Source organism: Oncorhynchus clarkii, chromosome 3, assembly GCF_045791955.1.
Source record: "Oncorhynchus clarkii lewisi isolate Uvic-CL-2024 chromosome 3, UVic_Ocla_1.0, whole genome shotgun sequence".
Taxonomy (NCBI): Eukaryota; Metazoa; Chordata; class Actinopteri; order Salmoniformes; family Salmonidae; genus Oncorhynchus; species Oncorhynchus clarkii.
Genome location: NC_092149.1, coordinates 60,498,369 through 60,522,883, shown reverse-complemented (window position 1 = coordinate 60,522,883; position 24,515 = coordinate 60,498,369). Strand labels below are relative to the sequence as shown.

General features: G+C 43.9%; 1 protein-coding gene across 4 annotated transcripts in view; it reads right to left on the bottom strand.

Moving 5' to 3' along the window:
* The window catches only part of LOC139406064 (DNA-binding protein SATB2-like), a 55,898-nt gene extending 33,254 nt beyond the window's left edge, over positions 1 to 22,644 (bottom strand). For all 4 annotated transcript variants that reach the window (XM_071148526.1, XM_071148527.1, XM_071148528.1 and 1 more), the window contains exons 1-3: positions 22,594 to 22,644; positions 14,450 to 14,674; positions 8,290 to 8,505 (exon numbers count right to left, since the gene is read on the bottom strand). In XM_071148526.1, coding sequence (XP_071004627.1) covers positions 8,290 to 8,505; positions 14,450 to 14,674; positions 22,594 to 22,612 — 460 coding nt within the window. In that variant the 5' untranslated portion in view covers positions 22,613 to 22,644. The remainder of the gene's footprint in view (positions 1 to 8,289; positions 8,506 to 14,449; positions 14,675 to 22,593) is intronic.
* Positions 22,645 to 24,515: the final 1,871 nt, after the last annotated feature.

The window sequence follows — 24,515 nt, the reverse complement described above, 5'->3', positions numbered from 1 at the left end:
CAAAACAACAGGACGAAAACGGTACGAGAACAAAATACTTCCACAGAAATCACACACATCAAATAACAGAAAACAAGCCCGCACAAAAGCCGGCGGGCCTACCGGGTTTAAATAAACCAAAACCACACCCTAAACAACAAACAGGTGACACTAATCAGACAAAACTAAATGAAACAAAAAAGGGGATCGGTGGCAGCTAGTAGGCCGGCGACGGATTCGTGACAATCATATACTGTCCATACTGTCTATACACACCATCATATACTGTCCATACTGTCTATACACACCATCATATACTGTCCATACTGTCTATACGCACCATCATATACTGTCCATACTGTCTATACACACCATCATATACTGTCTATACACACCATCATATACTGTCCATACTGTCTATACACACCATCATATACTGTCTATACACACCATCATATACTGTCCATACTGTCTATACACACCATCATATACTGTCCATACTGTCTATACACACCATCATATACTGTCCATACTGTCTATACACACCATCATATACTGCCCATACTGTCTATACACACCATCATATACTGTCCATACTGTCTATACACACCATCATATACTGTCTATACACACCATCATATACTGTCCATACTGTCTATACACACCATCATATACTGTCCATACTGTCTATACACACCATCATATACTGTCCATACTGTCTATACACACCATCATATACTGTCCATACTGTCTATACACACCATCATATACTGTCCATACTGTCTATACACACCATCATATACTGTCTATACACACCATCATATACTGTCCATACTGTCTATACACACCATCATATACTGTCCATACTGTCTATACACACCATCATATACTGTCCATACTGTCTATACACACCATCATATACTGTCCATACTGTCTATACACACCATCATATACTGTCCATACTGTCTATACACACCATCATATACTGTCTATACACACCATCATATACTGTCCATACTGTCTATACACACCATCATATACTGTCCATACTGTCTATACACACCATCATATACTGTCCATACTGTCTATACACACCATCATATACTGTCTATACTGTCTATACACACCATCATATACTGTCCATACTGTCTATACACACCATCATATACTGTCCATACTGTCTATCCACACCATCATATACTGTCTATACACACCATCATATACTGTCCATACTGTCTATACAAACCATCATATACTGTCTATACTGTCCATACTGTCTATACATCATATACTGTCTATACACACCATCATATACTGTCAATACAAACCATCATATACTGTCCATACTGTCTATACACACCATCATACACTGTCCATACTGTCTATACACACCATCATATACTGTCCATACTGTCTATACAAACCATCATATACTGTCTATACTGTCCATACTGTCTATACACACCATCATATACTGTCCATACTGTCTATACACACCATCATATACTGTCCATACTGTCTATACAAACCATCATATACTGTCTATACAAACCATCATATACTGTCCATACACACCATCATATACTGTCCATTCTGTCTATACAAACCATCATATACTGTCTATACTGTCCATACTGTCTATACACACCATCATATACTGTCCATACTGTCTATACACACCATCATATACTGTCCATACTGTCTATCCACACCATCATATACTGTCTATACACACCATCATATACTGTCCATACTGTCTATACAAACCATCATATACTGTCTATACTGTCCATACTGTCTATACATCATATACTGTCTATACAGACCATCATATACTGTCAATACAAACCATCATATACTGTCCATACTGTCTATACACACCATCATATACTGTCCATACTGTCTATACACACCATCATATACTGTCCATACTGTCTATACAAACCATCAAATTCTGTCTATACTGTCCATACTGTCTATACACACCATCATATACTGTCCATACTGTCTATACACACCATCATATACTGTCCATACTGTCTATACAAACCATCATATACTGTCTATACTGTCTATACAAACCATCATATACTGTCTATACACACCATCATATACTGTCCATACTGTCTATACAAACCATTAAATACTGTCTATACTGTCCATACTGTCTATACACACCATCATATATTGTCCATACTGTCTATACAAACCATCATATACTGTCTATACTGTCTATACACACCATCATATACTGTCTATACACACCATCATATACTGTCCATACTGTCTATACACACCACCATATACTGTCTATACTGTCTATACAAACCATCATATACTGTCTATACACACCATCATATACTGTCCATACTGTCTATACAAACCATCATATACTGTCTATACACACCATCATATACTGTCTATACACACCATCATATACTGTCTATACACACCATCATATACTGTCCATACTGTCTATACACACCACCATATACTGTCTATACTGCCTATACAAACCATCATATACTGTCTATACACACCATCATATACTGTCCATACTGTCTATACAAACCATCATATACTGTCTATACACACCATCATATACTGTCCATACTGTCTATACAAACCATCATATACTGTCTATACACACCATCATATACTGTCCATACTGTCTATACACACCATAATATACTGTCCATACTGTCTATACACACCATCATATACTGTCTATACACACCATCATATACTGTCCATACTGTCTATACACACCACCATATACTGTCTATACTGTCTATACAAACCATCATATACTGTCTATACACACCATCATATACTGTCTATACTGTCTATACAAACCATCATATACTGTCTATACACACCATCATATACTGTCTATACTGTCTATACAAACCATCATATACTGTCTATACACACCATCATATACTGTCTATACACACCATCATATACTGTCTATACACACCATCATATACTGTCCATACTGGCTATACAAACCATCATATACTGTCCATACTGTCTATACAAACCATCATATACTGTCCATACTGTCTATACACACCATCATATACTGTCCATACTGTCTATACACACCATCATATACTGTCTATACACACCATCATATACTGTCTATACACACCATCATATACTGTCCATACTGTCTATACAAACCATCATATACTGTCCATACTGTCTATACACACCATCATATACTGTCATTTTTTGTTTTTTTATTATTTTTTATTTAACCAGGCAAGTCAGTTAAGAACTGACTTTTTAATTTTGTGGATTTATGTGTATTGTTTTGTATTTTTAGGTATTACTGCACTGTTGGAGCTAGACGCATAAGCATTTAGCTGCACCTGTGATAGCATCGGAAAAATGTGTATGTGACCAATCAAATTTGATTTGATTTGTGATGTCTGGTTTAGTCTACATGGCTTTGAACAGCCTGGATGTTTTTGGGAGGACTGTATTGATGTGGACAGGGGACCACTGTGACTGATGAGACAGACCTCCCCTGATACTTGGCATACACGGCTAGGCTACAACTACAACTACTAGCTGGTAATGACATTCTGCATACTATGGCAAATGCTTTACTGCCCAGGACAGTTAAGACCCTTTTCTTAAGAGATTTAATAGGGACAATATACACTGAGTGTACAAAACATTAAGGACACCTGCTCTTTCCATGACATAGACTGACCAGGTGAATCCAACTGAAAGCTATGATCCCTTATTGATGTCACCTGTTAAATCCACTTCAATCAGTATAGCGCCATGAGACAATGGAGACATGGATTGTGTATGTGTGCCATTCAGAGAGTGAATTGGCAAGACAAACGATTGAAGTGCCTTTGAACAGGGTATGGTAGTAGGTGCTAGGTGCACCGGTTTGAGTGTGTACTGCAACACTGCTGGGTTTTTCCTGCTCAACACTTTCCCATGTGTATCAAAAATGGTCCACCAGCCACTGTGGGAAGCATTGGAGTCAACATGGGCCAGCATCCCTGTGGAATGCTTTCGACAACTTGTAGTCCATGTCCTGACAAATTGAGGCTGTGCTGAGGGCTGAAAGGGTGCAACTCAATATTAGGAAGGTGTTCTTTTTGTACACTCAGTGTATATGTAAAATCTTAGCTGTAATTCTCAGTAATAGTCTGATTATTGATTGTTGTTGTTAAAACTACGACACCAAAAATATATCAACAGACCAATAAAATAGTTTAATTCTGTCTATTTGCCTACAGTATCTATTATCTAAACAATTCAAAGAATATCATAAAATGGAAAATACCTCCCTTTGACCAACTGTGGCTTTGGGCGGAGACGGTACTCACGTTCACCTCAATGCCTTCAGACAATAAATACAGTAAAAATATAGTTTGAATAGAAAATAAAAGTAATTGCTTACTGTTAGTAAAATGGCCTTATTCAGAGCTGAACAACTCGGAACCCTCTGAACAATCTGAACAATGTCTTTAGAATTGTCAGAGTCATAATAAACAGGGGCGTTATGCACCAAAAATCTGAGAGTGCACAAAATAAGTGAGTATGGCTGGGGGTTGGTGAAGTTGGAGAATTTGGAACCCCTGAAACAGCTTTTTCCTGCAATCTAGAGCCATAATCCTTATGCTTACCTTACCTTACCTATGTACAGTATATCTAAGCATACCTCTTGACCTGTCTGTATCCTCCTGATGGGTGGTTATTTTTATAAACTAAATACTCTTCTCTGCTAAAATCTGTGTAATAGATTGAAAGGAATGTGAGTCTTATTCAGTACATTTAGTTTAAAAAATAATAGTAATCTGTACATGTAGGTAGGGGTAAAGTGACTATGCACAGATCATAAACAGCATGGGGGGGTTAATGTAAGTAGTCCGGTTGGCCATTTAATTAATTGTTCAGCAGTCTTATGGCTTGGGGTTAGAAGCTGTTAAGGAGCATTTTGATCCCGTTTGCCATGCGGTAGCAGAGAGAACAGTCTATGACTTGGATGACTGGAGTCTTTGACAATTTTTGGGACCTCCCTCTGTTACCCCCTAGTATATAGGTCCTGGATGGCGGGAAGCTTGGCCCCACTACAGCCCCGTCGATGTTAATTGGGGCCTGTTCTACCGCCCTGCATTTTCCTGTACTCCAAGATCAGCTCCTTTGTCTTGCTCACATTGAGGGAGATGTTCCTCACTATACGCTGTCTCATCGTTGTCGGTGATCAGGCCTAACACTGTTTTGTCGTCAGCAAACTTAATGATGGTGTTGGAGTCGTGCTTGGCCACGCAGTCGTGGGTGAACAGGGAGTTAAAGAGGGGACTAAGCACACACCCCTGAGGGGCCCAAGTTTTGAGGATCAGCGTGGCACATGTGTTGTTGCCACCCTTACCACCTGGGGGGTGGCCCGTCAGGAAGTCCAGGATCCAGTTGCAGAGGGAGGTGTTTAGTCCCAGTATCCTTAGCTTAGTGATGAGATTTGTGGGCACTATGGTATTGAACGCTGAGCTGTATGAACAGCATTCTTACATTTTGTCCAGGTGGGAAAGGGCAGTGTGGAGTGCAATTGAGATTGCGTCATCTGTGGATCTGTTGGGGCGGTATTCAAATTGGAGTGGGTCTAGGGTTCCCGGGATGATGGTTTTGATGTGAGCCATGACCAGCCTTTCAAAGCATTTCATGGCTACCAACATCAGTGCTAAAAAGCGGTAATAATTTAGGCAGGTTACCTTCGCTTCCTTGGGCACAGGGACTATGGTGGTCTGCTTGAAACATGTAGGTATTACAGACTCGGTCAGGGAGAGATTGAAAATGTCAGTGAAGACACTTGCCAGTTGGCCTGCGCATGCTTTGAGTACATGTCCTGGTAATCCGTCTGACCCTGCGGCTTTGTGAATGTTGACCTGTTTAAAGGTCTCGCTCACCTCGGCTACGGAGAGCGTGATCACACAGTCGTCCGGAACAGCTGGTGCTCTCATACATGCTTCATTGTTGCTTGCCTCTAAGCGATCATAAAAGGGAATTTAGCTAATCTGGTAGCTAGCTATTCTAATTTGATTGATAGCCTGAAATGGCTTTTTGGTAGCTAGTTATGAGGTTAGGCGATTAGGAACCTATCTGGGCTAGATAAATACCAACTTCATACAATTGCTAGGTGGCTAGTAGTATTATGAGAAACAACAACAACATTATCATTAAAAAAGGACAAATCTGAGGGGGCACTTGCCCCTGTGCCCCCCTTGGGCATGACGCCTCTGATAATGAATGTAGTATTTTCAGCCCAAGATGAGTCATGTAGGGGACAGTAAGGACGTAGGGGTACAGAGTACAGAGTCTGTGGTTCAGGTGGTATGGCAGAATAAAGCAGAGAGAAGAGAAAATAAGAGAAGAAGAGTTCATGTAGAGCATACGGGTACGGTGGGTACAGAGTACAGTGCAGTACAGTGTGTTTCAGGTAGTTTGGCAGAGAGGAAAGTGACGGAAAGCAGAGAAGAAAGGAGTTCATTCAGACAGTGATAAGGGTTGTTGACCTTGAGCCAGTAAACAGGGATTACCTGTGCAGTGCCAGTCTATCTGTTATGATGTGTGGGTGTACTGTATGAAGTGAGGTCTCTCACGTGCGTTACACGACATGAGATTTGTTGGTTCAAACTATAAATGACATGATACTTGAAATCAGAGCCTCTCCAGATGACACATTACTTGTCTGGTGAAAAAAGCTGGCGCCATGACAGTGATCATTTTAATGACTTATTTTGTTGGATAGCAATTATACTGCAATAAATATTACATACCAGCAACACAACAAAAAGTTGGTATTTTTCTGACACACAGGGGCGGCAGTTCAGTTATTGCCTACCGCCATGAATAGCCCCTAAGAATCAAATTAACAAAAGGGTAGAGTAATATGGGGTGTCTTCATACACGCCATTATTCACACGCCATTATTCACACACCATTATTCACACGCCATTATTCACACGCCATTATTCACACACCATTATTCACACGCCATTATTCACACACCATTATTCACACGCCATTATTCACACGCCATTATTCACATGCCATTATTCACACGCCATTATTCACACGCCATTATTCACACGCCATTATTCACACACCATCACACGCCATTATTCACACGCCATTATTCACACACCATTATTCACACACCATCACACGCCATTATTCACACGCCATTATTCACACACCATTATTCACACACCATTATTCACATACCATCACACGCCATTATTCACATGCCATTATTCACACACCATTATTCACATACCATCACACGCCATTATTCACATGCCATTATTCACACACCATTATTCACACGCCATTATTCACACACCATTATTCACACACCATTATTCACACACCATTATTCACACACCATTATTCACACACCATTTCAGTTTAAGTCAATGTATCTCAGTTGACTGGTTGTGTCTATTGTTACCATATATCAACGTGAAGCAACTCCCTGCAGTTAGAATGTGCTGCATACTTTAGTGAACACAAGTAAACATTACTGTCCTCCTGGAGATGACAACCATGTGTGCAACAATAAATTCCACCATTATTATGTTCCTCCCCTAGACCTCTCACACATAAACATTCCCACACATACACAACGCACACAATAAAGCATGTGCATGTACTTAGATACATTTAGTCACACACATAGTCTTTTTGCCTCTTGGAGGAACTAGACTCATTATTTTTCAACTCTTTGTTCTGTGTTTAATGAGTTTCTCAGACTGTCTGTTCTTTAGTTGTGTTTTTCAAACATTCTTTACTTAGTCCTACCCTGAGAGCACAAAACACCATAACAGTCAGTGTATCGTCTGACAGTCAATTATTGCTGTGTGCTCTATAACTCTTTGTGTAGCTGGCCTTGTCCTAGATCGGTGTGTGAACTGGTCCTAGATCAGTTGGAATACAGCAGTGCCAAAGCTGGAACTCAGTACTAGTTCATCCGTTTAGAGCTGGTCTGTTGCGTTTACTGGTCATAAATCAGTTAAAAATAAACCATGTTCCAAGGTGATAACTTTAAGTGTAAAGTAAGCCTACAGTATGGGACTGACGTTGTGCATTGCCAGATTGCAGTGGAGCTAACTCTGTACCAGGTGTGTGTATGTGGGAGAACTGTTTGCATTTTCAGCTGTATTGCTAACTGGCCCTAGATCAGTTATAGCTCTAACTCAGTACTAGGTAGAGTCTTTGTGGCTGGTGCTTCGTTGATACAGTAGTCTGACTGTGGGTCAGTGTGTAGGCTACAGTACTCACCATGGGCCTGAGCTGCTGAGCTGTGGGAGTACCCCAGGGCCAGCAGGGCTGTCTCCACCAGCTGGTTGAAGAGGATATCTTTCCTGACCAGGACAAACTCAGCATGCTCCTCTCTATGTCCCTCCTTCCTCTCCACCTCCTCACGCTCTCGTTCACGCTGCATCCCTCCATCAGACCCTGCCTGCTCTACCACACAGAACACTGGGATCATCAGACCTGGAGGAGAGGAGAGACAGAGAGAGGAGAGGAGAGGAGAGGAGAGGAGAGGAGAGGAGAGGAGAGAGAGAGAGAGAGAGAGAGAGAGAGAGAGAGAGGAGAGGAGAGAGAGAGAGGAGAGAGCGAGAGAGGGGAGAGGATAGGAGAGGAGAGGAGAGAGAGAGAGAGAGAGAGAGAGAGAGGAGAGGAGAGGAGAGAGAGAGAGAGGAGAGGAGAGAGAGACAGGGAAGGTAAAGAGAAATTGACGAGAACGTTAGTCAATCTTATGCTAAGAAGGTAAAATATTGTATATTATATCTAATTAGGTCTGCATGGAATACTTTATATATATTATAGGAGAAGTTCATTTGAAATGTGCTGATATAAATTACACGAAACAATCAATGGATCGTTTGAATGGCTGTTTATTCAGTTTTGTAGTATACTTTTGTCTCTTAAATCCTGTTAAGTAATAGACTGCAGCTAATCTAACGGCAAGGATATTCTTTAGATTAAAGGTGAAATAAAAATGGATATGCAAAGACATCATAAAAAATTAGCAGTTAGCGAATCACCATTCGAAGTGTCAATATCAATTGATAAGCTTGAGACTGCTTAACTATCTAAGTTATTTACATTGATTGACCGCCACAAGAGTACAGTTGGGGCTTTCTGGATCAAACACTAATACAAGCTATTGTGTCCATGATCAGTTCTTCCATCATTTAAAGTTACACAGAATTCAGTGGACTTGCTATGCAAGTTTCAACGGCTCTACTTTGGACGATTTATCGCAAGGCCTTGTAGATTATTTATAATTGAACTATTTCATGGATTAAGCTGGAGCGTGGTAACCGTTCCCAGAGTGATAATGGTCCACACAATGCCCACATACTTTTCTGTGTTATTGACTGTATGTTTGTTTATCCCATGTGTAACTCTGTGTTGTTGTTTTTGTCGCACTGCTTTGCTTTATCTTGACCAGGTCTCAGTTGTAAATGAGAACTTGTTCTCAACTGGCACACCTGGTTAAATAAATGTGAAATATATATTTTTTCAATAAACAACTGCCCAGAGCCTTCTTTCACATCAGACCTGGCACCATGACCTGCCCACAGGTCACCAACGTTGTTTGGGCAGTAACACAGACTGTCAAAGATTGCAGTGAGTAGAGGTCAGGAGTTTTTCCTGGCCACATCAGCTGACATCTAGGGCTCTTTCGCTCCCAGCATCCAGGCATGATATTTTTCGCCCCATATTCAATATTGTTTCAACTGCTGTGGTTTTCTATGGACCCTCACCCTACTACAATAGTCATGTAGCGCACAGTAGAATGATAACCAGTGACGATTGCTAGTGTTTACAAGTTAACACAATAGTCAACATTTAAAATAATCTCATTCTTAATCTTTCATTATTTTATTTCTTATTTTTAGTACCACTCCCAAAATCCCACCCCACTATCAGATATCACAACAACCACATGATTCCTCCTTCACCAATATCCCTCTTTTTCCTGAAAGGCTTTTGATTGTAGGCCACCTGTCGACTGGCAATTAATTAAGGCTCTCACAAGAAATGAGGGTCTGAGCATTAGGCAAACTCCCAGCACTAATAATAAGAGTAGAGCAATACCACACGCACACGACGCAGCAGCGCCATTAGAGCCTCTCCCTCTCTCTCTCTCTCCCCCTTGTTTTAATCAGTCAATTCCTATATTTCTATTTCCTCTCCATTAATCATCCCGGCTCCCAGTTCGATGGGCTCTTATGGAGTGAATTACACACTGGAGCTTTGTGCCAATTCAAGTAAGTGAATTTCCCCCAACAGGGAAATATAACTGTCAACACAGAGCAGCTCCAACCAGCTCTCTCTCTCTCCCTCTCTCTCTCTCCTCCCTTGCCCACTCTCTCCCACCCCTTCTCTCTCTCTCTCTCTCCTCCCTTGCCCACTCTCTCTCTCCCTCCCTCCCCCTCTCTCTCTCTCTCCCTCCCACCCACTCTCTCTCTCTCCCTCCCTCCTCCTCTCTCTCCCCCCTCTCTCTCTCTCCTCCCTCTCTCTCTCTCTCCCTCCCCCCCTCTCTCTCTCTCTCTCTCTCTCTCTCCCCCTCCCTCCCCCCTCTCTCTCTCTCTCTCTCTCTCTCCCTCCCTCTCTCTCTCTCCCTCCCCCTCTCTTTCTCCCTCCCTCCCTCCCCCTCTCTTTCTTTCTCCCTCCCCCTCTCTCTCTCTCCCTCCCTCCCCCTCTCTCTCTCCCTCCCTCGCCCTCTCCCTCCCTCCCTCCCTCCCCATCTCTCCCTCCCTCCCCCTCCCCCCTCTCTCTCTCGCCGTTTCTTCTCCCTCCCTCCCTCCCCCTCTCTTTCTTTCTCCCTCCCCCTCTCTCTCTCTCCCTCCCTCCCCCTCTCTCTCTCCCTCCCTCGCCCTCTCCCTCCCTCCCTCCCCATCTCTCCCTCCCTCCCCCTCCCCCCTCTCTCTCTCTCCCTCTCTCTCTCCTCCCCCTCTCTCTCCCTCCCTCCCTCCCCCTCTCTCTCTCTCCCTCCCTCCCCCTCTCTCTCCCTCTCTCTCTCTCCCTCACTCCCTCCCCCTCCCCATCTCTCCCTCCCTCCCCCTCCCCCCTCTCTCTCCCTCTCTCTCTCCCTCCCCCTCTCTCTCCCTCCCCCCCCCCCTCTCTCTCTCCCTCCCTCCCTCCCCCTCCCTCTCTCCCTCCCTCCCTCCCCCTCTCTCTCGCTCTCCCTCCCCCTCTCGCTCTCCCTCCCTCCATCCCCCTCTCTCTCTCTCCCTCCCTCCCCCTCTCTCTCTCTCTCTCTCCCTCCCTCCCCCTCTCTCTCTCCCTCCCTCCCCCCCTCTCTCTCTCCCTCCCCCCTCTCTCTCTCTCTCTCCCTCCCTCCCCCTCTCCCTCCCTCCCCCTCTCCCTCCCTCCCCCTCTCCCTCTGTCTTAAAGTCTGTATCTATCACCCTCTTCTTCCTTTCCTCCAGATCTTGTTAATGGTGGGAATGTGAGGGAATGGACATGTGTAATATTGTATATACCTGAAATATATGCATGTGTGTGATCTATACTGAACAAAAATATTCATATGAGGAAATCAGTCAATTGAAATAAATTCATTAGGACCTAATCTATAGATTTCACATGACTGGGAATACAGATATGCCTCTGTTGGTTACAGATACCTTAAAAAGAAGGGGCCTCACAATGAGCCTCAATGAGCCTCTGTATTTTTGTGCATTCAAGTTGCTAATCGATAAAATGTACTTGTGTTCGTTGTCCGTAGCTTATGCCTGACCACACCATAACCCCACCACCACCGTGGGGCACTATGTTCACAATGTTGACATAAGCAAACCGCTCACCCACACAATGCCATACACAAGGTCTGCGGTAGTGAAGCCGGTTGGGCGTACTGCCAAATTCTCTAAAACAATGATGGAGGCGGCTTATGGTAGAGAAATGATCATTCAGTTCTCTGGCAACAGCTCTGGTTGACATTCCTGCAGTCAGCATGCCAGTTGCACTCTCCCTCTAAACGTCAGACACCTGTAGCATTGTGTTGTGTGACAAAACGACACATTTTAGAATGGCTTTTTATTGTTCCCCAGCACAAGGTGCACCTGTGTAATGATCATGCTGTTTAATCAGCATCTTGATATACCACACCTGTCAGGTGGATGGATTATCTTGGAAGGAGAAATGCTCACTAACAGGGATGTGAAGAAATGCTCACTAACAGGGATGTGGAGAAATGCTCACTAACAGGGATGTGGAGAAATGCTCACTAACAGGGATGTGGAGAAATGCTCACTAACAGAGATGTGGAGAAATGCTCACTAACAGGGATGTGGAGAAATGCTCATTAACAGAGATGTGGAGAAATGCTCACTAACAGGGATGTGGAGAAATGCTCACTAACAGGGATGTGGAGAAATGCTCACTAACAGGGATGTGGAGAAATGCTCACTAACAGGGATGTGGAGAAATGCTCACTAACAGGGATGTGGAGAAATGCTCACTAACAGGGATGTGGAGAAATGCTCACTAACAGGGATGTGGAGAAATGCTCACTAACAGGGATGTGGAGAAATGCTCACTAACAGGGATGTGGAGAAATGCTCACTAAGAGAGATGTGGAGAAATGCTCACTAACAGAGATGTGGAGAAATGCTCACTAACAGGGATGTGGAGAAATGCTCACTAACAGGGATGTGGAGAAATGCTCACTAACAGGGATGTGGAGAAATGCTCACTAACAGGGATGTGGAGAAATGCTCACTAACAGGGATGTGGAGAAATGCTCACTAACAGGGATGTGGAGAAATGCTCACTAACAGGGATGTGGAGAAATGCTCACTAACAGGGATGTGGAGAAATGCTCACTAACAGGGATGTGGAGAAATGCTCACTAACAGAGATGTGGAGAAATGCTCACTAACAGGGATGTGGAGAAATGCTCACTAACAGGGATGTGGAGAGATGCTCACTAACAGGGATGTGGAGAAATGCTCACTAACAGGGATGTGGAGAAATGCTCACTAAGAGAGATGTGGAGAAATGCTCACTAACAGGGATGTGGAGAAATGCTCACTAACAGGGATGTGGAGAAATGCTCACTAACAGGGATGTGGAGAGATGCTCACTAACAGGGATGTGGAGAAATGCTCACTAACAGGGATGTGGAGAAATGCTCACTAACAGGGATGTGGAGAAATGCTCACTAACAGGGATGTGGAGAAATGCTCACTAACAGGGATGTGGAGAAATGCTCACTAACAGGGATGTGGAGAAATGCTCACTAACAGGGATGTGGAGAAATGCTCACTAACAGGGATGAAAACACATTTGTGCACAATGTTTTAGAGAAATAATATTTGTATCTGTATTGAAATGTTCTGGGATCCTTTATGTCAGCTCATGAAACATGGGACCAACACTACATGTTGCATTTATATTTCTGTTCAGCGCATGAATCTAGACATCTATTAATGTACTGTAAAGCTGAATGTGTGTATACTGTGTGAGTGTTCATAGGCCTACAGTGTGTTTGTGTGAATGCGTTCAATATTACACACCTGAATGTGAGAGTGCTCCATAGAACCTATATGCTGTATGTGACAGTGTGTGTGGCCCAGTCCTCATGGCTGGGCTGTGGTTTGGAGGAGACACATTGAGTTTCCTACCTTCGAAGACAACCCCTCATTAAGACGAACCATCCAGTCCAGCTGCTGCCAGGGCAAAGGAAGAGAAGTACCATCTCCCCGTCTCCCTATTTTCCCCTCTACAGCATCACGCTAATCTCCAAGTTTCCTGTCTCCTCTAATATTCTCTATTGTGTGTGTGTGTGTGTGTGTGTGTGTGTGTGTGTGTGTGTGTGTGTGTGTGTGTGTGTGTGTGTGTGTGTGTGTGTGTGTGTGTGTGTGTGTGTGTGTGTGTTATATAATCTCACACATACATTAACAATCTTATGTATGCAGAGTGATCGATAACCTAGAGAGGAGTATAAATCAGCTTTATATAGCCATACTTTATTCAATAACCTCGGTGCGGTATAGTTCCCACGGCACTCTTATGGAACGCACTAGATCTACACAGCACAGCCTGGTATGGGATTGAATGGATCCAAACTCAATGCTAAGGATTAGGCTTATTATACAGTCCTATAAAATACTGCAATGGGCCTTGTGAACTCTAGCGTGCATGGCAATGTGGAGTGTAACTAGGGCCAGGAGTGTGTCCAAAACCCTTGTTCTGGTCCTAGTTACCAGAGGGTAAGGGCCACAGAGAGAGAGTAAGGCAAAGACAAAGAGAGACTAACTATCAAGGCTGTGAGTGTGGCTGTATCCCGATTCTCCACACTTGCTCACTCCCCATTATAGATTTAAAAAGTATTGGATTGGTGTAAAACATTGGATGGAAGGTAGTTTCTATCAATGTGTACAAGTGCATACGGTGGGTGTGTTTTGGAGCATCTTACCTCCCAGAGGTCTGTGTGGGTGGCCGTTGTGGCGTAGGAGGCGTGGCCCAGTGGGGCTCCCATTGAGCTCCAAACGCCCCATCTTCCCTGGCGGGGGTCCACTGAAGTCCGGGCTGCTCCCCCGTCGCTCCCGCTCAGGACTGTCCTGCATGCGGGGGCTCTCCCCGCCACCACGCTCCATCCCCCTCCAACCACCAGGGGGGGCTACTGCCAGAGGGTAAGGGCCTAGAGGGGCACAGACAGCAGAGGGTAAGGGCCTAGACGGGCACAGACAGCAGAGGGTAAGGGCCTAGACGGGCACAGACATCAGAGGGTAAGGGCCTAGACGGGCACAGACAGCAGAGGGTAAGGGCCTAGATGGGCACAGACAGCGACAGCAGATGGTAAGGGCCTAGATGGGCACAGACAGCGACAGCAGAGGGTAAGGGCCTAGAGGGGCACAGACATCAGAGGGTAAGGGCCTAGACGGGCACAGACAGCAGAGGGTAAGGGCCTAGATGGGCACAGACAGCGACAGCAGAGGGTAAGGGCCTAGATGGGCACAGACAGCGACAGCAGAGGGTAAGGGCCTAGAGGGGCACAGACATCAGAGGGTAAGGGCCTAGAGGGGCACAGACAGCAGAGGGTAAGGGCCTAGAGGGGCACAGACAGCGACAGCAGAGGGTAAGGGCCTAGAGGGGCACAGACAGCGACAGCAGAGGGTAAGGGCCTAGAGGGGCACAGACAGTGACAGCAGAGAGTAAGGGCCTAGAGGGGCACAGACAGCGACAGCAGAGGGTAAGGGCCTAGAGGGGCACAGACAGCGACAGCAGAGGGTAAGGGCCTAGAGGGGCACAGACAGGGACAGCAGAGGGTAAGGGCCTAGAGGGGCACAGACAGCGACAGCAGAGGGTAAGGGCCTAGAGGGGCACAGACAGCGACAGCAGAGGGTAAGGGCCTAGAGGGGCAAAGTCAGCGACAGCGACAGCAGAGGGTAAGGGCCTAGAGGGGCACAGACAGGGACAGCAGAGGGTAAGGGCCTAGAGGGGCACAGACAGCGACAGCAGAGAGTAAGGGCCTAGAGGGGCACAGACAGGGACAGCAGAGGGTAAGGGCCTAGAGGGGCACAGACAGCGACAGCAGAGGGTAAGGGCCTAGAGGGGCACAGACAGCAACAGCAGAGGGTAAGGGCCTAGAGGGGCACAGACAGTGACAGCAGAGGGTAAGGGCCTAGAGGGGCACAGACAGGGACAATGAAGAAAGTTAAGCAAAACGCAAAAAGATCAGTCCAAAAAACTACCAAAATTATATATGAAATACAATCACTAAGTTTTCACTTATACATTCATACTGTAAAGAATATCCCTCCCCCACACACCACGCAGACTTCCTCAGAGACAGAACAGATAGTCAAACATGTGGCTACTATCCTATCCCTGAAACGCCAGGCTTGTTTTTAAGGAGCCTGGTAGCTTATCTGCATTATCAACAAACAGTCAGGCTCAACAGAGACAGAGAGCAAGATAGCGAGAGAGCGAGAAAGACAGAGAGAGAGAGAGGTTCTGCACCAGCATGTGTGGGGAATGTAAACTGGGCTGTGTGGGTGAAGGTGGAGGGGATTGGGTGGTGGAAGGTCTACTCTAACAGTAAAGGATTCCAACTCTGACCCCACTCTAGCCTCGGCACTCGCAGTCAGTCAGGAGTGACGTTTTTGTCTGGTGTGTCCCCGAGAGAGACAGAAGAAGATATGTATAAATATACAGTGTGTGTGTGTGTGTGTGTGTGTGTGTGTGTGTGTGTGTGTGTGTGTGTGTGTGTGTGTGTGTGTATGTGTCGCTGGATGCATCAGCGTGGGGCAGTGTCCTGGGATCAGTATAATTGGTCTGCCAAAGCGCTCATATTGGGATTGTCCATAAGAGAGGCTGCGAGGCAATAGAGGACACCTGCCAATTATCAAAGAGCAGAGAGAACACACACACACAAGCAAGCCAAATGGACCGGTCATATTTGCATACTAGTCTTTGGACACTGCCAGCCAACAATGTGTGTGAACTATGTCTGAGTGAGGGAGCAAGAGTAGGGGGACAGAGAGTGAAGAGGGAGAGAGAGGAGAAAAGAGTGAGAATTGGAAAGGGGTACCCACTGAAGAGAGATGGTAAGAAGGTATATTATTTTATAGCACCTTTTATTTAGCAGCCTACGTTACAAGAAATGTGGGCGGCAGGTAGCCTAGCGGTGGGGCAGGAACAGAAAATTTGCTAGTTCCAACCCCCGAGCCCGACTTCATTAAAAATCGGTCGATGTGCCCTTGAACAAGGTAACCCTAATAGCTCCTGCAAGTTGCTGGATAACAGCGTCAATGTTAAACAAAGAGAAAAGTAGTAGGGGAAGAAAATAAAAATATGATTATTTTGGGAGCAAGAGGGATGGCCAAGAAAAACATAAATGTGAAGAAAGATCATAACACATGTTTGAAAGAGAGGGATGATCTCCATCCTCTTCCCAACCAAAGCCCCCACCCTCCTGATCGTTTTTACAGACCTAGTCTCTCTCTCCCTGCTAACACTGTCATGAGTCCCCACAAAGACATCGTTTTCACACTGTGGTCTCTCTCCCTCTCTTCTCCTTCTCCTTCTCCCTCTTCTCCTTCTCCCTCTTCTCCTTCTCCCTCTTCTCCTTCTCCCTCTTCCTCTTCTCTTCTCCCTCTTCTCTTCTATTCTCCTTCTCCCTCTTCTCCTTCTCCCTCTTCTCCTTCTCCCTCTTCTCCTTCTTCCTCTCCCTCTTCTCTTCTCCCTCTTCTCTTCTATTCTCCCTCTCCCTCTTCTCTTCTCCCTCTTCTCTTCTCCCTCTCCCTCTTACCTTCTCCCTCTTCTCCCTCTTCTCTTCTCCCTCTCCCTCTCCCTCTTACCTTCTCCCTTTTCTCCCTCTCCCTCTTCTCCCTCTCCCTCCTCTCTTCTCCCTCTTCTCTTCTCCCTATCCCTCTCCCTCTTCTCTTCTCCCTCTCCCTCTTCTCTTCTCCCTCTCCCTCCTCTCTTCTCCCTCTTATCTTCTCCCTCTCCCTCTTCTCTTCTCCCTCTCCCTCTTCTCTTCTCTTCTCTTCTCCCTCTCCGGCTCCCGCATGGGGCAACGCCTCTCATTTCTCCACTACAGAGGACAAAAACACCACCGACCACGGAACCCAAAGAAAACTGCCCACATACACCTCCAATCTGAGAGGAATTACGAGCTTGGGTGAAATGTCTAAATGAATAATAAATTAAACGCATTAGCCTTGGCGTGATTAAGAAGAAACTTTGCGTGGGCCCAAAAAAAGCAAGTGGCTGAATTCCCTGGTGTTTAATAAGATCGGCATGAAGAAATATGGAGGACCTTTGAATGGAAAGAAATGTGCTCCAGTGCTAGTACAGTAGTTAGTCTCTCTCTCTCTCTCTCTCTCTCTCTCTCTCTCTCTCTCTCTCTCTCTCTCTCTCTCTCTCTCTCTCTCTCTCTCTCTCTCTCTCTCTCTCTCTCTCTCTCTCTCTCTCTCTCTCTCTCAGAATTCACATGCTAACAAACTGGCAGCACTGTTCAAGAACAATAGAATAGCCACATATAAATGATATTGCTATAATACACCGTCTAATGTAAACAGCTTCAGGAACAGCTATTCAACTCTCTCCTCCAATATAAACTGCATGGAGGGAAATTGGCTCCCAACCTCCTGTAAACTAGATGATTATTTACTAGCCACCAGGGAGGATATCATTTGAACAAGAAAGGAAAAAAGGATCTACAAGGAGAGTAATAGGCTAACCCCAGTCACAGTAGGAGCTTTAATCTATTCTCTGTAGTTTTATCTTCTGCATAACCTCTAATCATTGTATGTTGAAAGGGCCACATGCCTCACTCACCCTGTACTCAGCTCCCCTCACCTCTCTCTCAGTACATTTGCGACAAACCTCTCCCCTCCAACAAGTCCCAACCTGACCCTCAGGAGCCGACGATCCCAATCACCCCCTCACTGCCGCCTGCCGGCATCTCAGCGCCCTTCTTTCCTTCAGAACCTCCTCCACCATAGTCACAAATATTTGAGGAGATAAAAAAAAAAATCATTTCACATTTTCTCGTGCCCACATACTGGGTGGCAACCTTAGAGGTGGTGTCAACCTCAAACACATCTACACCGAAACCTGTTTTAATGTGACCCAGCGACGTTAACTTGTACTGATGAGGCCGATGCAGCCCAGAAGACGTTGCTTTGCCTCTCCAATGTCCTGACCATTAACCTGTCTCAAGACTAGACAGACCAAACATACAGACATACAGAAGCAGCCTCACTTTACAGTATGAATATCTACAACAAACCCTTCTCTTTTCCTTCAAACTCAGTGATCCGGTGCAACATTCCTTTTTCTGAATTATGGATGGTGTAAGAATGTGGAGTATATTAAATATTAAACCCGGTGCCAGACAATGCCTGTGGACCGTACAGAGAACAGAGCACAGCCGCCCATGTCTCATAGTGTCATTGTTTTCCTCCTTCACAGGACAACGTGGGGTTTCACCTTCAATGGGATAGGGGGGGGGGGGGGGGGGGGGGGGGGGGGGTCTGTGGGTGTGTGTAGGTGAATTCTGTGTGTTCTAGCCTTACAGTGGAAAATATGAGTGTGTAGACAAAGTCGTGCACGCAGGCACACACGCACACACACACACACACACACAAAGAGTTGTGTGACAGTTTAGAAGCACTTCCACATTGTACATGTGTGTGGGGGGGAAAGTAAATAGCTGTTCTTATAACAGGTCGATTTATCAATGGATTTCATGACCAATAAACTGATCTATTTAGCAGACCAGATATAACTGTTCAAAAATAACTAGACCTTATCCAGTTCACCCGACATCAAACAGTGTGGTTCTGGGAGATCTGCAGTTAATGCTGAGTCGATAAGATGGTAAATATCTGTCCTATAGGGAAGGACACACTGTTATGCCTTGTGGTAATAGAGAGCAGGCAGGGAGGCATTTTTGAATCCCTGAGCAGCTATTTAGACAAACACTCTTTGAAATTCACTACTTTGATTATCTTGGACACTTGAGGTTTAATCTGCAAAATAGGCTACTCCTAAATTCCACATTCTCATACAGACAAAACAAATACACACGCGCAGACGTAAGATCGCAAAGGAAAAATACAGACACACCCGTACTGATTGGAAAATACTACATAGCAATAAACACACCTATAAACAATACGTGAAATACACAAACACATGTGTAATTCTAAACCCGCCACATACTGGACATAGAGCAGAGTCTTCATGATTCCATCATCATTTGTAATACTGCTACCATCAGCCAACTCATAATAACTATTATAATAGTCCCAATGACAGGGTGGAACTGTGTATAAAACTGAGTAAAAGGAGACTGTCTCTCCCTCTCTTCTCTCTTCCCCCTCCTCTCTTTTCCTCTCTGTCTCTCTCCTGCATTCTTCCCCCTCCTCTCTTTTCCTCTCTGTCTCTCCCTCTCTTCTCTCTTCCACCTCCTCTCTTTTCCTCTCTGTCTCTCTCCTGCATTCTTCCCCCTCCTCTCTTTTCCTCTCTGTCTCTCCCTCTCTTCTCTCTTCCCCCTCCTCTCTTTTCCTCTCTGTCTCTCCCTCTCTTCTCTCTTCCACCTCCTCTCTTTTCCTCTCTGTCTCTCCCTCTCTTCTCTCTTCCCCCTCCTCTCTTTTCCTCTCTGTCTCTCCCTCTCTTCTCTCTTCCACCTCCTCTCTTTTCCTCTGTCTCTCCCTCTCTTCTCTCTTCCCCCTCCTCTCTTTTCCTCTCTGTCTCTCCCTCTCTTCTCTCTTCCACCTCCTATCTTTTCCTCTCTGTCTCTCTCCTGCATTCTTCCCCCTCCTCTCTTTTCCTGTGTCTTTCTCTCCCCCCCCCCCGTCTTTCTTTCTCTCTCTCTCTCTCTCTCTCTCTCTCATATTTTCTGCTCCAAATTCTGTCAGGAGAGCTGTGCTCTGAGCACGTTGTGCCCCACACAGGAGACTGAGGGCAGTAAATGTTGTACAACTGATGTAAGTGTACTTACAAACAGAAGCTCTATGGAGTGTGAGAGAGAGACAGAGAGAGAGAGAGAGCGAGAGAGAGAGAGACAGAGAGAGAGAAATCGATACTAAAAGAAAGATTGAGAGTAGGTGCGCACATGCTAGAGAGATAGTGTGTGAGAGAGAGAGATAGTTGTGAGATAGTTATGGAAAAAGGGTTTTGCGCAAAAGTAACAACATTGATAGATATTGTGACACACCCCCTAAACTCAAAAAGTACTGAAAACTGCCTGGCTGGACTGGGGGGGGGGCACAAACTAATTGAACCCAATATTGCAAGCTCTGACATTGCTAAAATGTGGAATACAAGTAGTCAGTTGTCTGCCCTATATACACAAACAAACATCATTAGGATATCTTCACACATCTAGGAAATGTAGGCCTGTAAACACAGAGATACAATAGGTGGAATGATCAACTATGAATATTTATGATGAATGTAAGCTTTACTTTCTGGTGGCTGACCTTCCAAGGCCTGGTCCTGCCTGACTTAAACACATCCAGTTGCACGTCTTTTGACGTTGTGGCTATTGTAATCGGCTCTAAGGAAAACAAGTGGGCTCAGACATTGTCACATCACATGTAAATATGAATTTTGTAAATGTGTTTTTTTTTCTTCTCAGAATTGTGTACAACACTCACGCCCATGAAGACTTTTTTCATGTAAATCGATTTTATTCTGAATCTAATATGGCCAACATAATTACACTCAAACACCTTTTCCTGCATATAAATTGTTGTGGTTCATTTAGTATTGTGTTACTGGGTCTTTAAAAGGGTTGCATGTGGCTCTTGGTATAACTGGGGCTTTGAGTGGCACTGCCATGCCTCTTGTGTTTGAATAGCTAAAGTCAACTAGCTCTTCAATGTGTGTTCATGTGTTTCACAACACAAGCACATGGTAGCATAACCACATTACAGGAAAACAATATCTATCAATTGAATCACTTTTGCAGTAAAATATTTTTTCACAATCATCCCTTTCATAAATGGGAGACATTAGAGATGTGAAAAAAACATGGTTGTGTTTTGTTCTACTTTGGGTCAGGGTAAAAAAAGGGTTGGCCACGAGCCTGAGGGGTAACAGAGCTAGAATTAGGACAGACAGGAAGACACACAAAGAAAAAGTAGAGTAGAGGAGAAACATTGTAACTAAGAACACAGGCAAATATAAATGAAAACAAAACAACAGTTATAAAACACTAAGTAAATGAAACAACAGACAAAACACAAAGTAAATGAAATAACAGACAAAACACAAAGTAAATGAAACAACAGACAAAACACAAAGTAAATGAAACAACAGACAAAACACAAAGTAAATGAAATAACAGACAAAACACAAAGTAAATGAAATAACAGACAAAACACAAAGTAAATGAAACAACAGTTATAAAACACAAAGTAAATGAAATAACAGACAAAACACAAAGTAAATGATATAACAGACAAAACACAAAGTAAATGAAACAACAGACAAAACACAAAGTAAATGAAACAACAGACAAAACACAAAGTAAATGAAATAACAGACAAAACACAAAGTAAATGAAATAACAGACAAAACACAAAGTAAATGAAACAACAGTTATAAAACACAAAGTAAATGAAATAACAGACAAAACACAAAGTAAATGAAATAACAGACAAAACACAAAGTAAATTAAACAACAGTTATAAAACACAAAGTAAATGAAATAACAGACAAAACACAAAGTAAATGAAACAACAATTATAAAACACAAAGTAAATGAAATAACAGACAAAACACAAAGTAAATGAAATAACAGACAAAACACAAAGTAAATGAAATAACAGACAAAACACAAAGTAAATGAAACAACAGTTATAAAACACAAAGTAAATGAAATAAAAGACAAAACACAAAGTAAATGAAATAACAGACAAAACACAAAGTAAATGAAATAACAGACAAAACACAAAGTAAATGAAACAACAGATAAAACACAAAGTAAATGAAACAACAGACAAAACACAAAGTAAATGAAACAACAGACAACACATAAGCCATGGAGATGCAGAGGAAGAAAAGCAGAGAAAGGCTCAAACTCCACAGAGACAAACTTACAGTAGCTCTTTGCCGCCATGCCTATAGCCCCCTGCAGTAAACCACAACGCCTGTACCACTCTAGCCTATCTATCACGGTGTGATAGACTGTATTCATGAAAGGCTCCACCACAGACAAGCAAAGCAGAAGGGGAGAAGGGCTTATGACACATTATTAGTCATATTACCAGGAACGATTAGATAATCACATTACTGAACGTACACTCAGCAAAGCTCTATTCTCCAATAAGCACCTGGGGTATGTCCAAAATGGCACCATATTCCAAATATAGTGCACTACTTTTGATGAGATCTCTATGGGCCCTACTCAAAAGTAGTGCACTACATATGGAATAGGGTGCCATTTGAGATGCAAGCCCTGTGTTACAGCAGGGCTATCAAACTGTTGGCTAATGCTGCTCTCTATGACAGAGATAAAAGATGGATAGAGGGATATTAAAATCAGTCTCTTTCTGTATGTTTGTGTGTGTGTGTGTGTGTACTGGGGAGGAGGGATTGTCAGAATGCTTCTCATCACTGGCAGGGCTCTACGCTGCCATTTTCTTACAAGAAGCACATGTGCTCCTAAGTTTAAGAAATAGGAGCACATGAATACATTTAGGAGCACATTAAAAAAAATTCAAAGTATTAATGACAAGAATTGCCAGGAATAACTAAATACAGGTTTAAGGAGCACCAGAAAAATGTATTTTTAAGATGGAGATGCAGCCTACATTGGGCCTATATGAATCCTAGCTACTTTTGAAGCTCATCTCCTGAAGAAGCTCTTCCCTTTTCCTTTCTTTCTGTTACACTAAATGTTGTCTGAGGGCACTGGTGCTCCCAAATTAACATCCCAGGTAACACAGCAAAATATTTAGGAGAATATTTGACCAAAATGGTAGCACTGGAGAGTCTGGCCCCTGACTGTGTATTAATATGGCCTGACATGAACCTATACTAACACTGTAGCACCACCACCACAAAAACAACAATAAACACAATGTGATATACACATATATATATATATATATATATATATATATATATATATATATATATATATATATATATATATACAGTGCCTGACTTGGACTGAAATAGGTACTGTATATAAACACAACATGTAAAGTGTTGGTCCCATGTTTCCTGAGCTGAAATAAAAGATCCCCGAAATGTTCAATAAGCACAAAAAGCTTATTTCTCTTTAATTTTGTGCACAAATTGGTTTACATCCCTGTTAGTGAACATTTCTCCTTTGGCAAGATAATCCATCCACCTGACAGGTGTGACATATCAAGAAGATGATTAAACAGCATGATCATCACACATGTGCGGCCACTTTAAAATGTGCAGTTTTGTCACACAACACAATGCCACAGATGTCTGAAGCTTTGAGGGAGCGTGCAATTGGAATGCTGACTACAGGAATGTCCACCAGAGCTGTTGCCAGAGAATTGAATGTTAATTTCTCTACCATAAGCCGCCTCGGTCATTTTAGAGACTTTGGCAGTATGTATAACGGGCCTCACAACCACAGATCACATGTAACCATGGCAGTCCAGGACCTCCACATCTGGCTTCTTCCCCTGCGGGATCGTCTGAGGCCAGCCACCCGGACAGCTGATGAAACTGAGGAGTATTTCTGTCTGTAATAAAACCCTTTTGTGGGGGGAAAACTAATTCTGATTGGCTGGGCCTGGTTCCCCAATGGGTGGGCCTGGCTTCCAAGTGGGTGGGCCTATGCCCTCCCAGGCCCATACGTGGCTGCACTCCTGTCCAGTCATGAGAAATCCATAGATTAGGGCCTAATGAATTTATTTCAATTGACTGAAGAGTTAGAGAGAAGGGGAGAGAGAGGGGAAGAGTTGGAGAGAAGGGGAGAGAGGGGAAAAGTTGGAGAGAAGGGGAGAGAGGGGAAGTGTCAGACAGAAGGGGAGAGA